We start from the raw sequence: 16,412 nt of genomic DNA, 5'->3' as shown, positions 1-16,412 counted from the left end.
TTTATTAAAAAAAGCAATTAAATATTTTTATAAGTTTTTATTTATTATTTATTACCCTTATTATTAGAAATTTTTTTACTTGAACAGTCCACTGCTTTTTCAGGTAATGATTCAACGAAAGCTTGTAATGCAAATGGAAATTCTGAAAAGAGTGTTACATGCGTGCAACCCAAAGTCATATCTTATGAAGAAAAGGAATGTTGTTGGCAGTATCAAGAAATGGAGTTTGATCAAGAGTCTTCCGGTACATTTCACGAATCAGAGAGCTTAGAAGACAATCTATTAAACAGCAGCAGGAATGACGCACAGCAATTTAAATCCTGCAATGGATATATTTCTCAAAACAACTCAGCACAATTCGTTTCTGACGTGCAAGTCTATCCCAATAGTATGTCGTTTGCAGAAACAATTAATACAGAACCTTTCTATAATGCTGAATGCTACAACAACGATGTTCGCTTTCCGCCAGCTTATGTCGATAATTCTACTACTTTCTCTCACTTAAATTATCAAAAAGGTTCTGAATCAAACAAAAAGCATATCACCGTACAAATAGTGTCCCGGCCCAGTTTAAAGATTTCTGACACCAACACTAAAGAAAGTTCTCCAGATAGATTGCCAATAGATTACTCACCTTCTAGCAATGGCAATGATTTTTTTAATATTTCGACATGGGAAGAAGCTCATTATGCGTCTGATGACGCTGAATACGAAAGAAATCAAAATCCTAGCCCCCAGACTGGATTAATTAAAGGCTTCAAATCAAAATCTATGGATAATATATGCGATGATAATGATGAAAGTTTATTTGAAAAGCCTTCAGCGATGCAAAGTAAAGAAAAAACTAAAACAGGAAAAATAGGAGCATCTTTAGTAGACTTAAACTCGATTAACAAATCAGAAACATTGCCTAGTGAAATAGATCTTCGTATTCCATACGAAAATGATTTTCGTGGTTTAAAAGAAAATAAGCATACAGCAGCAAAAAATGTTACAGAAATTCCTGTTTCAGGCTGTATGTCGAATTCCGACTCTTTCAAAAAATCACAAGAGGTAATAGATAAGGTTCAAAATGCTTCCTCAACCAAAAATATGGAAAAACCTAATAACAAGTCTAAGCAGGATAAAACAGGCGACGCAAAAAAGCATTACAAGTGTAACGGTGTTATCCCAAACTCAATAAGAATGCCAGAAAAAAACGTGGTTAACGCTAAAGGAAACACTAATCCGCAGATGGCTAGTGAAAAAATATCAAATAATGCCTTTAACGGAAACATTGAGGTAAAATTGGAAAGAAAACTTAATGGCGCTGATGTAATTAATGAGTATGCTAATGTTAATGAGTATGCTAATGTTAATCCCTTGGCAGGACATAATATGAATACGATAAATGAATTTGAGAACAGCAATGAAAAATTAAATTATGCGCACTCTAATACAGCAAATGACAAAAATGAATCACCCAATTCAACAAAGGTTTCGAATGGCCATAATAGCTATGCACTTGTAAAGAAAACCGGTACTGAAAAAAGTAACTTAAATCCTAATGATGCCAATAGAAATATGAACATTATCTGTGATAAACAAGAAAATAGGGATTTCAATGAAAACTCTTCGCATTTAAAAACGAAATCAAAGAGTTTGTGTGACATTTCAAAGCAGAAAGAATATGCGAGCTCTTCAGATGAAAGTTCACTGATTCAGAACCAAAGAAAACTCAGTCAAAATAGTTTTTCTCCGAGCGCTGCTGCCAACTCAACGGGATTTTCTGCCTTAAGGTTTCAACATTTTGCTAGTGAAGCAGATATCCCGTTATGTGCAAAACTAATAAAGCAAAATGGAAAACTATCAACTTCTTCAGTATCATCTTCATCAAACAGGAATGCAAGCCCATGCTCAGAATCTTCTCATGTATACGAAGATATGTTTAAAGAAACGACATCATGCCCTTCGGACTCTGAGACATCCAGCTGGACAGTCATGAAGAATAACAGCTATTACATTAATGGACGCTCCTCGTCAATGAATGATTTAGATTATTCAGATTCATGTTCTATGTCTGTCAAATGCGATTATGCATCAAGTTGTTCGGAACATAGTACTCTACAAAGCAGGCATTCTAGTTGCACAAGTTCTAGTTTTTATGTAAATTTAAGGGATTACGATTCCCATATGTTAGAGCCCAGTCTGAAACGCCATAAAGAGCATAGTAAAAAAGTTGGTAATGGTAATTCCTCGAAACTTATGAATAGTAATCCTCCAACTCCAGAATCACTTCGCCATTTGTTCACCTCTCCTTTCAATTCCATTCCAAATCGGGGAAACAGGTTGATGAATAAGCTACCATCAGAGCCAGAGATACATTATTATTCAACCGCCGCAGTTGCCAGCACTGCTTTCAAACATGGATTTGATCCAGCGCCACCGAAGCCAAAGAAATCAGAAAGAAGTTCGTCAATAAAAATAAAAGATATAGCTCATGGCATTATTTTAACATTTAAAAAATTTCAGAATCATTCGAAGAGCTCTCACGTGTCTTCCACCCACTACGTCGATGTTAGTCACCTTGCTGAAAATGGCGTTAAACCACACTGTAAACCAAAGAAAGACCATAAGGATAAAAACGGCAAGCAGGACAGGAAAGGTTTTTGGGGCAATAAAACTGATAGCGATTCTGGTTGCCCATTATCGGCTTCTGAAATCCAAAGAGCCAAAGCTAGAAGAGCTTCGAGTGACTTGACCGGACTGAAGCCAAAATTTACAGCATTAAACCAGAATCCACTCTTCATAGATGACGAAGCTCCTTCGGAAAAGAAAAAAACTAAAAACGGCAAAAAAACCTCCAGTGCCCGAGATAAAGCAAGTAAGTTTTTTAAAAGTTAATTATTTTTAATGGCAAAACCCTTAATGTTTGTCTAGTACAGTGGTTACCAACTCTAGGTCTGAGGAGCCTTTTTTTTAATTTCCCGCTAACAAAAATATATTGTCATTTTTTTAGCTGACAATTTCCGTGAAAAATCTATATGGATTTAAAACACTTTTCTTTCGTTAAAAAAAAACCTAATGTCTTCGTTTCTGTGAACTTGAACATACCAATCAATATCTTAACAATTTGATATCTGTTGCACATTAATTATTTCATACATAGGTGCACATTAAAGTTATTGTAGCCAGAATTTTTTAATATGCAATTGAATATTTTAAAAAATCTACTTCTTATTTTAATTTGTAATTCAATACTTTTGTTTTGTACTATTTGATAAAAATCTGACAGTAATATTTCATGTTCCTTCATACTTAAAAGAGTCCTATATAAAATTTTGATAAAGTTGCGGCCCGCCATTTGACTGGTGTTTTTATTTGCGGCCCTCGGCCTCGTGTAAGTTGGAAACCCCTGGTCTAGTAGTTCCGCTGTAATTTCTTAAAAAAGGAACTAAATCGAAAAATATATCTTATTTTATACCCTTTAATAATGCGTTACTTGAGCGCCCAACCCAAAAAGTTGATTTCGTAAAAATAACTCTCATCTCTGCGTCATAATAATTTTCAATCATCCAACTCAGAAGCCAAAGTAAAGCATCAATGACAGTACTGCTCAAGTGATTCTAATCTACTTTTGCGTTACTCGAAGGAAATAAATTATTTTATTGTCAGAACTACAATTGATTAGAGTAGGAAGCAGTATGAGCGTATCAACCAGCCGTCGGGTGGGATTCAAACTTGGGTAGTATGTATAAGAATTAAATATTCTCCTTCCCTTAACCACTACTTTTAACATGACAACTATAGTAATATATCATTACCTCTTGAACATTTAAGGTTTTGAATTGTTTGGGAGCCATATTAATCTTGCTCATTGTTAATCGCATAAGTATTTATCAAAAATGCTTGTTACGTACAAAGAGTACATTATTACTCCAATCTCTGGCGTTAAATATGAGAGTCACAATCAGTTTTACTACAAAAATGTTGAGCTAATGAAAAATAAGTGCTTTACTTTCTAATATCTCGGGGAATTCCTTAATTTATTTATAACAATATTAATTCAATTTTCTCCATATATAGAATATTATTTCTATATATGGAATTGTACGTGAAAATTGTATATTTAAATGGAGTAGCCTTAGTATACTAAAAAAAATTCTTTATCAATTATTTACTTATTATTAATATTATTTTTGATGAAGGTAACATATCTATTCAGTAAACCTTGATAAAAACACTGTTAAGATAAAATTTTAAAATAATATTTATTCGTAAATTTAAAATTTTAGCTAGTAATCTCTTTCCGCTACTTTTATAAATAAAATAAAAAGGATTTTTGAATTAAATATTTTTTCCTATTTACTGTATTTCTTAAAACAAATAAATTTTTAAGTCATGTTCAAACACATATATTTACATTTAAATTACTAGTAAAATGTTTCATTATTATTATTTTTTATCATCACACAAAAATTTATTACTTTCTATTTCTTTACAGCATTTAAAATATGGTATGCTATTTCTTTATTTCTGACTTTTATATTAAAACATAATTTTTTTTAAAATCATGTTTCTCATTAACTTTGATAAAAAAAACATCAAAATAAGTGTGCTTCATTTTAAATAAATAAAACAAGTAATTCCGAAAAAAATTTATCTTCTCACAGAATAAGCATGACAAGCTCACGGAAATAAAAATTTTTCTCCTTTTTTAAGAATAATAACCTCCCCAGACAAAAAATTAGTTCCTTCGGGGAATCATGTCATAAGATTCAAGTCACGGGTGAGTCTGTGGTTTCGAGTTGTTTTTCTTATTATGGACTAGGCCTACTCACTAGAGGAACTTCTTCCACGAAACAAGACTATATAGTGATCATCCAAAAAAAATTTTTAATATTTTAAATTATCACTATGTTGTAGTCTTTCAGCTTATATCTTTATGATGATCGAGTGCGAGATCGAGTTTGAAATCCATAGAAAATATATTTAATGTATTGAAAGATTGATCCAACATCCCCAGAGTAAGTGATTTAAACTGGATACCTGCGAAAAATTGGGAACTCATTGCCTAGCCAAACCAGGCCGCTATCAAGCCCAGAATGTGCCGGACTTACGTGATATTATGTGATACTTTTCATTATGACTCAAGGAAATTTCTAATTTTTTATATTTATAATATGCCGTCTTTAATCCATAGTAGTTTTTATTCTGCAATTAAAAAGTTCAATTTTCATTAAAGGAAAAGAAAATGAAGGAAATAAAAATGAAAATATGACCACCGAAGCCGACGTCTTCAGGGGGTACCGGCCTCGGTAGCCATAAAAACAAAACCATTTCTAATTGAGGGAGAAGCAAATGCCTAAATTAACTCCCTCAATACCCCGATGGTTTTGTATAGAAGTCCAGGAAAAAAGACATGCAATATAAATAACAAATTAAGAAAAGAAACTCAAACAAAGTCATCAGAAAAATAAAAACTCACATAGTCACAGGTCAAACATCAATTTCACAAGCAAGCCGAATGAAAAGAAAAAACTAAAACCTAAAGAAAACAACGCCCTCTATTACAATGCGCAGATGAAGAATAAAATGAAAAATGTCAAGAGAAAGAAATACGTAACAAATTAATAGAATGCTTAACTGGGGCTGCTCAGTTAAGACTTGAATTGCGCCCTGTTAAAGGAAAAAAAATATAAAAACCTAGAATTCTTCAATCATTTTTTTAATTAAAAAATTAACATTAAAAAAATTAAATCCGGAAATCAACTAAACTTTAAGATACTTTCAAAATCAATAACACTTGCCCTATAAATAATTATTTTAAGTCATAGCTTTTCTACTTCCCTTTTGAAAAAAATTAAAATGCAATTTTATTTTTAACAATTTCTTTCTTTTTTTAAATTCTATAAAGTAACTTACTAAATGCTGAAAAAATTTATTATTTATCTGAATTCAAAATTGCATCTTAATAATTAACATACAGCGAAAAAAGAATTTTGCAATACATTTAAGGAATATGCAATATTCTCATAAACTTTATCAGACCAGTTTAGAGTAGCAAATAGTGAAGATAGTCGAGCTAAGATGAGAAAAACAAAAATGATATCAAAAAACCTTTTTTTTTTAGTAAGATATAAACTTTTTAAAAGATTTTAATTATCGTTGAAGAAGTTTTTTTTTAAAAAAATAATTAACTAATTTTTGCGTTACATCTATAAAATTGTTGTAAAACAAAATAGTTGGAAAGTGTCACAAGAAAATTGAGTTCTTTAAAAGAATTGGCATCAAATAAAAAATCAACATATCAGAAAAGTACAACTTATTTTTATTATTTTACGAAAATGCTAATAGGCACATTCTGACAATAAAAGCCACGATGTAAACTGCTGATGATGCTTTTTTTTGCAAATTTTCTAATTGGGTATAATATAGCCTACGTCACAGGTTGCGTTGTTCCTACTAAATTTAACCCATGAACGGCATTTTCTGCGAGCCTAACTTCAAGCCACAAATAAACAAACGAAGTGTTCGATCGTTTAAATAGCTGCTCGCCAGATTTTATTGCATTATAAAGAAAAGTTATTGAAACTAAATACAACTAAATAAACAACAACAACTAAAACAAATAACAACAACTACTAATAACAATAACTAAATAAACAACAACTAAATTCCATTCGTTTAGCATTGCGTCATATGTTGTTCCTACTAAATCGAAGTAGTTGTGTTTTTTTCATATTATACCCAATTAAACTGTTTATTTAGGATCCGTCAGAGATATTTAGCCTCATAACAAAAGAATAATCACAAAATTATATATACATTTACAAATTCGTAGCAATATCATGCTTTATGATTGTAAATTCACTTAGACTGTTATCATTTTCCATTAATAGCATTAAGCACTTAATTTACAACCCACTATAAATGCAATCTGTCTTTTAGAATAACTTTTTAATATAATGATTGTTTTTCTATAGGAAAAAATCGAAGTAAATCTGTTGAGCCTAAAGCCATACCTACAGTTAGTAGAAAGGTTCAACAATTAGCGGACGGTACTTTTTACCTGGTGACAACTGTTTCTGGTGATACAGCTCTTCCTGGTGTCTACTCAGATTCGCCAGACACATCGAGTGAATTGAGTACACATAAGCCTGTCAAGCCCACTGGGGAATCTAACTGTTGAAGATCATAGCTGTGAGAGAATATCAGAGCATACAGCAATTGTTCAGAAGCGTTAGTCGGGGTCCTAGTTGATACTGGGGCTTAGTGATATTTATGATGCGCATTTAAAGAAAAATAACGCCAAGTTAAGAAAAAAATTATAAACGAAATCAGTTATGTTCTAAGAATTTTGTTATACTTGGTTTAATTGGTCACGTTAGTTGTTGTTTTTCGAATTTTGTTGCTTTTCGAATCCGGTCGACCTCCTTAAATGAGACTGATTTTTATGAAACTGATTTTGAACTAATCAGTACTTAGTAAGACACCTTTTGTAAATTTTTGTAATATATCCCTATTTTATGCTCCACTTAGAATTTAATCTTAAAATTTTGTTACACTTGTCTTTACTGGTCACTTTAGTGTACTATTTTGTTGTTATTTGAATGAGGTCGACCACAAGAATGAGACTGAATTTAATAAAACTGACTTTGGACTAATCAGTACTTATTAGGACAGCTTTGTAAATTTTTGTAATTTACTTTATTTTATGCTTGATTTAGAATTCCATTAAATTTTTTTAAAATTTTGTTACTGTTGGCTTTGCTGGTCACTTTAGTGTACTATTTTTTGTTATTTGAATGAGGTCGATTGAGACTGATTTTAATAAACTGACTTTGGACTAATCAGTACTTATTAGGACAGTTTTGTAAATTTTTGTAATATACTTTATTTTATGCTTGATTTAGAATTTCATTCAATTTTTTTCAAATTTTGTTACTGTTAGCTTTGCTGGTAAAAGGTTTGATTTTGTTTTTGCTTTAGATCTGGTCGACTTAAATTAGACTTCTTCAGCAAAACTGATTTTAACTAATCAGTAATTTATTAAAATAGCTTTTTTGTAAATTTGTGTAATATATCGTAATTTATGTTTGATTTAAAAAAAAGTGCGATTATTTGTACTTAAGATATTTATATTTGAAGTAGATGCAAATGATAAACATTTGGTGTGTCACTGTATTGAGAACTACTATGAAGTCAATTTTTTAGAAATATTTTACTATTTTTTAGTCAGATTTATTAGTACGTTTACTCCGTTGATCGGAATACATAAAATAAAGAGGAATTCTATTGAATTCTATTTTACACTAATACTTACTGCTGATAAAAGTGTTTGCTTTTTATACTGTACCATGTAAATGTTGAGATATTCTTTTCAGTATTTTTAACTTTTTAAAAACATGTAAATATTTCTGAAAAATTATACAATGATTAAATTTTTAACTTCGTTATGGATTATCAGGTTCTGGATTATCTGATCCCATTTTGATAATTCCTTATGCATCACGGTATTTTTCGTTTTACCTATAGAACTTCATAGCATAATTTATGCGGTAATAAATAAATGTACATACATATATTCACCCAGCTGACGATGAAAAACTTATTGTAAAAAAGAAAAAAGTCGAATAGTTTACTCATGAAAGCAATTATGTAAATAAAGAGATTCTTAGTGTATAAATTATTAAATTTTCGTTTATTTTCAATTCGAATCAATCACGTGTTTCCAGTAATTGTGCGTCAAATTTCTGAATCATAAAAAAATATTTTATTGTTATTTCTTTATTGGTTTACCAGAAAAAATGTGAAATCAAATGAATTTATGGAATTACTTTTAAAAAGTTAATTCAAGTACAGCTTTAAACCAAAGTCTTGTAATATTCTGAATTGTAAATTATATGCACAAAATTATATAACTACACGTTCAGCATTTTGATACTTTTGTATTTTTTATTTTGTTGCCTCAATAAATAAAATATTTCATCAGTGTTTGAAAAGTTTTATTTCAAATATAACAAAATTAAAACAGTTGCAATTTTATGACGGAACAATTTTTCATGTCTATTGTAAGCCTTGCTTAATATTGTATATAATATTGCTTTATGTTGCTAGCTATAATATTTTAAAATTATGAATTTATGTTGCTAGCACTGTTTGTTGCTATATAAATATTATTAATATTATATAAATATTAAATATTATAGCAACATTTATGTTGCTATTATATTTAAATATTCTTGGTATATATAATTGTGTTTAATAATCGTATCTAAGTTTGATATGGAAATATAAGTACGTACACATATTATTATAAATATTTATAAGAATTATTATAAACTTTATTTATTTTAAGAACAGTAAGAATGCATTTAAACATATTAATTAGGCAATACGAATATGAAAAAGATAATAGAAATATTAAATAGATAATAGGAATATAAAATTGATAATATATAATTGTGTTTAGTACGAAATTGCATTTAATTCAAATAATTTTGAATACCAGAGTACAGATTTTTTTTAATAATAATGATGCCAAGATTGGTTTAAACACTTTGATAAAATGTATGTACCTAAAACGAATATGCATTCCACCATCAAAACTCATTAGAAATTAATATTTAATATTTGTAAAGTTTCGAAAAATATTTGAACAAACACAGAGATTTTTTAAATAAAAAATTTGATAATTGGGCTTTAAAAACATTATCTTCGATACAGATGGACGAATTACAGTTTCAAAAACAATTTAAAATGATTTCGTTATTACTACGAAATATCAGAAAAGGTCTAACGAAACATTGCTATACAAACGTTCAAATAATTCTTTCATAAAACTAAAATACAAAAACAAGTTTGTGAAAGTTCAACAAGTACACAAACAGGACTAGAGTTGCCGTACACTATAAAAAATTCCGGATCAAAGTAGGATATAAAGTACCTGCATCATCCGTAAAATCCATTTTTATAGTAAAATATTTTACCATAATATTTACAATTATACTGTTTCATAATATTTATTTAATTAGAGTGATTCAGGGATTTTAGGGGAATTAATGCTGTTAAAATTACGCTATATCAGATTTTTTGTTCCGTAATATGTTCTGGTAAAAATGGACTTTATTATAAAAAGTACCGGCACACCGAGTCCAGGTACTTTTACGGTGTACTGTGTATTAAAGTAGCTCATATTTCATCATCGTCGTCATCTTCATCTGACAAAATACCAATTCTTTTACCTATCGTTCGAACTGATTTAGTGACCTCTTCTTGTACTAAGTTAAAAGACATGGCTAAAAGGGCCATTCCAAAAAGTAGGTATAAAGAGCACAATCCTAAAGCCAACTGTGACTCCTCTGACAAAACTGCAGTTCCCGGCACCATGTCACCAAATCCTATTGTCGTCAAAGTTATGAAACAGAAATAGCAACTATCTGAATAGTCCCAACCCTCCCAGTACGAAAATAAAATGGCACCACCACAAATATACCCAACTACTATAGAAATACAAAGGGTGATGGGTACGCTAACTTCTTGCTCGTCGTCGTCTTTCTCGCTGCTGATTGTAGAAGTTGCCTCGAAGCTTAGTTCATCGTTCAAAGGTGTAAATGCAGACAGTGGTTCTTGAATTCTGTTGGTGACTGAAGTTGGTTGTCTAACTATGGTTCCACCAGACCGATAGGGCGAGGAATCGAGGGCGTTGTAGCGGTGCATTGGATGATCGGGAATGTCAGCACTTTCCATTGGGTGCAATGCGTACTTGTTGGATATTATTGGAACCGTGTATGCATCTGATACTTCAGCCTAGGAAAAGAAGAAAAATAATATTTATTTGACGAATTGAATGGTTTAATGTGAAACAATTACAAGTCGTAAGAAAGGCAGAGGAATTTTGGTTCAAAGGATTAAAAGGTACTTGTAAATATGGTACATTCTGTCATTGTTTCATAGGGTTTATTATTTCTGTTAATGGTTTGGAATTTTTTAATTTAATTATTTATATCGAAGCTAAAGTTACACTTCTTGGGGAAGCACTGAGATTCATTTTAGCGGTGATCCAAAAACGATATTGGTGTATGCACGTACAACACAACACTTGTAATCAAAAAGTCCCACAGTGGACTGATAGTCAAGAAATGATTCCCAGTGGATCATCGAAGTCAAAATTAAGCAACATGGCAGTGGTAAGTGTATGTGTGTGGGTGACTACTTCAAGCAGTTTGTGGAAGGACCTAGGGTGTTCGGTATCAATCCTCATTAAACTATTTTACCATAAAATGCTCGACTTCGTGGGCAGATCGTTGGACTACCAAAGCGGAGGAGCCATCCCCTCTACTGAGGATCAAAATTGTGATAGCTTGTCCTCGGATCATCCTTAGGGGTGTTAGCCAGACCGTCGTCAATATCCCATTGTGCAGCTCTAGTGCTACGTAAATAAAGTACCACAACTACTACTATTATTTGTATCGTAAAAACAAATGGAGGATCTATAAGTCAAAATCCCCGCCACTCTTCTCAACCTCTCTATCGTAATTATAATTAATGTGAGTACTAGGACATATCAGTTTGGAAAAACTAGAAGAAATTGTATTTGTTTCTACAGAATTAAAAATGTAAAATCATGAATATAGTTTTAAAATTTGCCAATAGTTTTAAAATTTGACTTTAATCTTTTCAGTGGTACAAGGAGAGAGTTTTCCTAGGTGATTATTTAATTGTTCATTAAAACCTTTGATTGCTCTTGAATGGAGTCACAAAAGAGATATTTCGAAAAATGCAAATCTTCTTACTTCTCTTGAAGTATGGTACTGGGCTTGTCTAGGCAGTGAATGGTGTAATGAACTAGAAGTAAGGTATCCCCTCTGTCTATCCATACTATTTAATTGACCATTATACGAACTGAGAGGGCTGAAAGGTTCCAAATCTCGTCCACCAATTGCCCCTTGAAGAGTTCTAGCTTCTGATGGATATCGACTAGATCTGTTGGATCGACTTCTTCTGTGATGATGGGTTTTTGGACTAGAACATAAATAGCAACACACTTTCCAATATATGAACTTAAAAGAATGAGCCATGGCATCTCCTATGTTTGAAAGGCACAAAAGAAGTAAAGGAATTCCCACAATGGCATATAAGATAGTCACTATCTTTCCCGTGTTTGTTTTTGGCGCGATGTTGCCATAACCTAAAATATAAATGTTGGATTAAATATATTTTCCGATAATTTTTATGTTACAAAATATGACCACAAATACTTAAATTGTAGTTCAGTATATATTCAAATCATTTCGCACTTTTTTGAGAAGTATAAATAACGAAAATACTAAATATTTGGGAGAGATATTAAATGTGGTAAACAATAAAGACGATAACCTCTTTAAGGGACTCCGAGGTTCTAATATGTACACACTAATTGGAATGCAGAAATACTAGTAGAAATGTTTTTAGACATGACTGAAGAGCTGAATGAAAGAACGTTTTAATGTTTCATTGTTACAAAACTTGAGATTCATCAATAAAAGATTCTATTAAACTATAATAGAGCATTGATTTAGACTGATTAACTGACGAATCATTAGATTTCTGCATCATTGGATGCAGGTACTAAAATTTACCAAGTACCTGCATTCATAGTCATGGAGTGACTTTGTTGTGAAAAAAGTTTCTAAGATTTCTAGATCTATGGATGCAGGTGCTAAATTTTCTTAGTACCTGCATCCTTATTCTTGGAGTGAGTTTGCAGTGGAAGAAGTTTCTAACAGTACTTCATTTCAAGCAATTTGCGACAACCTCAGAAAACCTACTTATTAAAATGTTAAGAGTGTGGGAGCTAAATTGCGAACAGTTCTAACAGGTGTTACAGATTTATAAATTTAGCCTATTGTAAGTTTACGGGCAAGAAATAAAGACAAGATTCTTTGACAACAATCTAACTGTTATAATCTATTTAAACTGTCGTAAAAAGAAGTAAATTGGTAAAAATTCATATCTCAAACTAAATAATTTGTTTGTATCACAGTCTAAGAGAAAAAATTTAGCTTCATATTCCAAATTCCGTTTCACATTACTAAATATATCTATTTGAATTGTAAAAAAAGTGAACTGGTAATACGTAGGTAATTCATAACTCAAACAAAATCAGTTGTTTGTATCACAGTCTAAGAGAAACAATTCATATACCAAGTTCGGTTTCGCTTTACTAAATTTAATCCATTTAAATTATTGTAAAAAAAGTGAACTGGTAATACGTAGGTAATTCATAACTCAAACAAAATCAGTTGTTTGTATCACAGTCTAAGAGAAACAATTCAGTTTCACATTACAAATTCCATTTCACATTACTAAATATGATCTATTTGAGTTGTAAAAGAAAGCGAATTGTTTATACGTAGGTAGTTCATAACTCAAACAAAATCAGGTGTTGGTATCACAGTCTAAGAGAAACAATTCATATACCAAATTCGGTTTTGCTTTAATAAATATAATATATTTAATTTATTGTAAAAGAAAGTGAACTAGTTATACGCAGGTAATTCATAACTCAAACAAAATCAGTTGTTTATATTCAGTCAAAGAGAAACAATTCATTTTCACATTCCAAATTCCATTTCACATTATCGATGATCGATTTGAATTGTATCTAAACTGTTGTAAATGCTAATGTGCCGGTAATATGAAAATAAAATATATGTTAGACGTAATACTTTGAATGTTTAAGGGAAACGTTTCCTTGTCGAAATTCCAAAATTTGTTTCGTTTTACTAAATAAAATAAAAATAAAATTTAGTTCATACAAATGTACTGTCAATACGTATATGTCAAACTAAATCCTTTGAGTTTAAGAGAAATATTTCATAAAATTTGTATTTCATGTCTTATTACCGGAGTCCTTTTATATATATATTTGAGAACAGAAAACAAAACAGAAAAAAATGCTAATAAAAACTTCTGTTCTATACATTATTTTAATCAATCATCAGCGATGTATGTTTTGCATTTAAGAGCTGGCAGAACGAACACCAATTACAGTTATACAGTTTACAGGGATATTAGTTCTGCTTGAACATACGGAAGTTCTCCATTTTTTGATCTTACGAAAACTCCTCTCCATTCCTATCACAGAAGAGAAAAAAAAATTGTATATAAAGAAGAGGGCTTTGCTTAACAATATACCAAAACTACTTAGTGAGCGGTCAGTTAGAACGAATGATGAGATAAATTTCGTTTCATCGCCAGGTTAAACAATGGCTGTAATAAACACAGTTTCATATTTTAATAATACATTTAATGGAATGATTCGATTATGCAAATTTGCTCACAAAAGTGGTTATGCTGACGATAGAAATCAATGACGCGGAATTAAGCCTTTAAAATTGCCTGTTTTTAGAATGCAATAAGGAAAAATAAAATATTAAAATGAGAACTAGAAATAATGAAGAAAAACTATGCTAAGGAAATAATTATTCGTTTTGCAACTTCTTGTGCGTTTTCACAAATTTGTGCATATTTGTTTAAAATAAATAATAAAATATTTATGCATAAAGAACCATAAATACAAAATCAAAAGAAAAATTTAATAATAACCTTCCTTATGAACAAGTAAATATTTCATTAATGTAAAAGACGCGAAAAAATTTGACGCATATATTGGGATGTTCGGTAAATAATTTCGTTATTTCCTAACGGAGTACTTATTATATTTTTTTTCACAGCTAACTTCACACTTAAGCCACCTAATCATTATATAATTTGACAGCTGATGTAACTAGACTTTGCTTGTGAAAAAGTTCGTGTAGCAGTTTTTACCTGGTGCTCTTTTAAATATGGAAAGTGAACAGCAGAATATACGACGTATATTTTACTTTTTTACAATCGAAAAGATAAAAATTCTGTATTGACAGTACGTCAGTGCCAAAACTGGTTTGCAAAATTTCATTTTAGATCAAATAAGATGCAACACGCCAATTTAATCTGATGAAGACACAATAAATGCATTAATTAATGCAAACCGGTGAATAACTTTTTCATGATCATTTGAAAAGGCAATGTTTTAATCTCAAAGCTCGACACATGGATTCTTCTTGTTCTTATGAAAGAAATTTGAGCTATCGCGTTGATGTATGTGGTTAGTTTCTCAAACATCAAGAATTCATTTTTAAGCGTATTCTCACTGAGGGCGAGAAATGGGTTGTCTACAACAATTTTCTAACCACTACAAAAAAGTTTTTAGACTTTAAAAACATTACTTTAACCAAACATTTCCAGGAAGCCGCGATGGCTCAAGGAATAGACCGTTCGCCTTCCAATGAGGCGAACCGGGTTCGAATCCCAGTCGATACGAATTCCGCATCCGACTTGCACCAACCACAGAGCTGACGTGAAATATCCTCAGTGGTAGACGGATCATGTGTTAGAGTCCCCTTGCCGCCAGGCTAACCATGGGAGGTTCTCGTGGTCTTCCTCTTCATGGAACGCAAATGCGGGTTAGCTCCATCAAATAGTCCTCCACGAAGGCAAAATTTCTCCCAATACTCGATCCAGGAGTTCCCTTGTTTTCTGGATTGGGTTCAAAATTACAAGACTACCGAGTTGAACATTAACAGTCGTAAAATCCATAAAATTGAGTCTGTTATTAAGCGACGGTTATAAAATAAAATAAAAACATTTCCAGGATCAGTTTTTTTTTTTTTTTTTTTTTTNTTTTTTTTTTTATTTTTTTTTTTTTGCCAGCAAAGAACAATAATTTTGTTCGAGTAGAATCATGCCTCTGCCAGGGAGATGGCAAAAGGTAATGGAACAGAATAGGCAATATAAGATTCAATAAAATATTTATTCACTATAAGGAAATTGTCTTTCATTTTCGTAAAAAAAGGGAATTATTTTCTGAACACTGAAATATTATTTATTTATAGTATTTATTAATATTTGAATACTCTCTGGTATTATCATATGGCAAAGTATATGGGTAATCTAAGTTTTGATTCGTACGCTGACTATTAAATATGTTCTTCTAATGACCTAATGACCACAGTTGTGAAATAAATTGTACAAGTTTTGATAAAAGAACTGATAAATGAAATTTTTTGAAATTGAGTTATGATCAGTTTTTGTATTTTCTCAACAAGCATTTCATTCTTACAAGAGGAAAAATAAAGTAGCTGATTACTTTAGATTAGGAAACTACGAGATACATTTTGCCAGGATTCTTTATTTCTATCTTCAAACTTAAGAGATGTATAAAAATCTGTTTTTTTTTTCGTTATTAGGTATAATAAAGTATAAAATTATGCGCAATAAATTCAATAATTACAATTAGTCGTTAGTTGCTGTGAGAAGTTTAATCGTTAAGTAAGGGCAATTTAAAAATATTTATCATATCAATAAGTATTAAAACCATGATCGGAAAAAAGTAATTTCAAATAATG

At 30.9% G+C, this 16,412-nt stretch overlaps 2 protein-coding genes across 7 annotated transcripts in view; one reads left to right on the top strand and one right to left on the bottom strand.

The window, feature by feature from the left end:
* Nucleotides 1-8,976, top strand: part of LOC107454946 (serine-rich adhesin for platelets) — a 57,633-nt gene extending 48,657 nt beyond the window's left edge. For all 5 annotated transcript variants that reach the window (XM_043040942.2, XM_043040945.2, XM_071177414.1 and 2 more), the window contains 2 exons: nucleotides 104-2,863; nucleotides 6,966-8,976. In XM_043040942.2, coding sequence (XP_042896876.1) covers nucleotides 104-2,863; nucleotides 6,966-7,171 — 2,966 coding nt within the window. In that variant the 3' untranslated portion in view covers nucleotides 7,172-8,976. The remainder of the gene's footprint in view (nucleotides 1-103; nucleotides 2,864-6,965) is intronic.
* A 638-nt stretch (nucleotides 8,977-9,614) lies between these two features.
* The window catches only part of LOC107454960 (potassium channel subfamily K member 18-like), a 23,483-nt gene continuing 16,685 nt past the window's right edge, over nucleotides 9,615-16,412 (bottom strand). The window contains exons 3-4 of one of the 2 annotated variants that reach the window (XM_016072328.3): nucleotides 11,778-12,172; nucleotides 9,615-10,791 (exon numbers count right to left, since the gene is read on the bottom strand). In XM_016072328.3, coding sequence (XP_015927814.1) covers nucleotides 10,174-10,791; nucleotides 11,778-12,172 — 1,013 coding nt within the window. In that variant the 3' untranslated portion in view covers nucleotides 9,615-10,173. The remainder of the gene's footprint in view (nucleotides 10,792-11,777; nucleotides 12,173-16,412) is intronic. The other variant, XM_071177415.1, reaches the window with a different exon arrangement.

Source organism: Parasteatoda tepidariorum, chromosome 2 (genome assembly GCF_043381705.1).
Source record: "Parasteatoda tepidariorum isolate YZ-2023 chromosome 2, CAS_Ptep_4.0, whole genome shotgun sequence".
In the NCBI taxonomy this organism is placed as follows: Eukaryota; Metazoa; Arthropoda; class Arachnida; order Araneae; family Theridiidae; genus Parasteatoda; species Parasteatoda tepidariorum.
The sequence above is the reverse complement of the archived record's forward strand: the minus strand, read 5'-3'. Positions and strand labels throughout refer to the sequence as shown.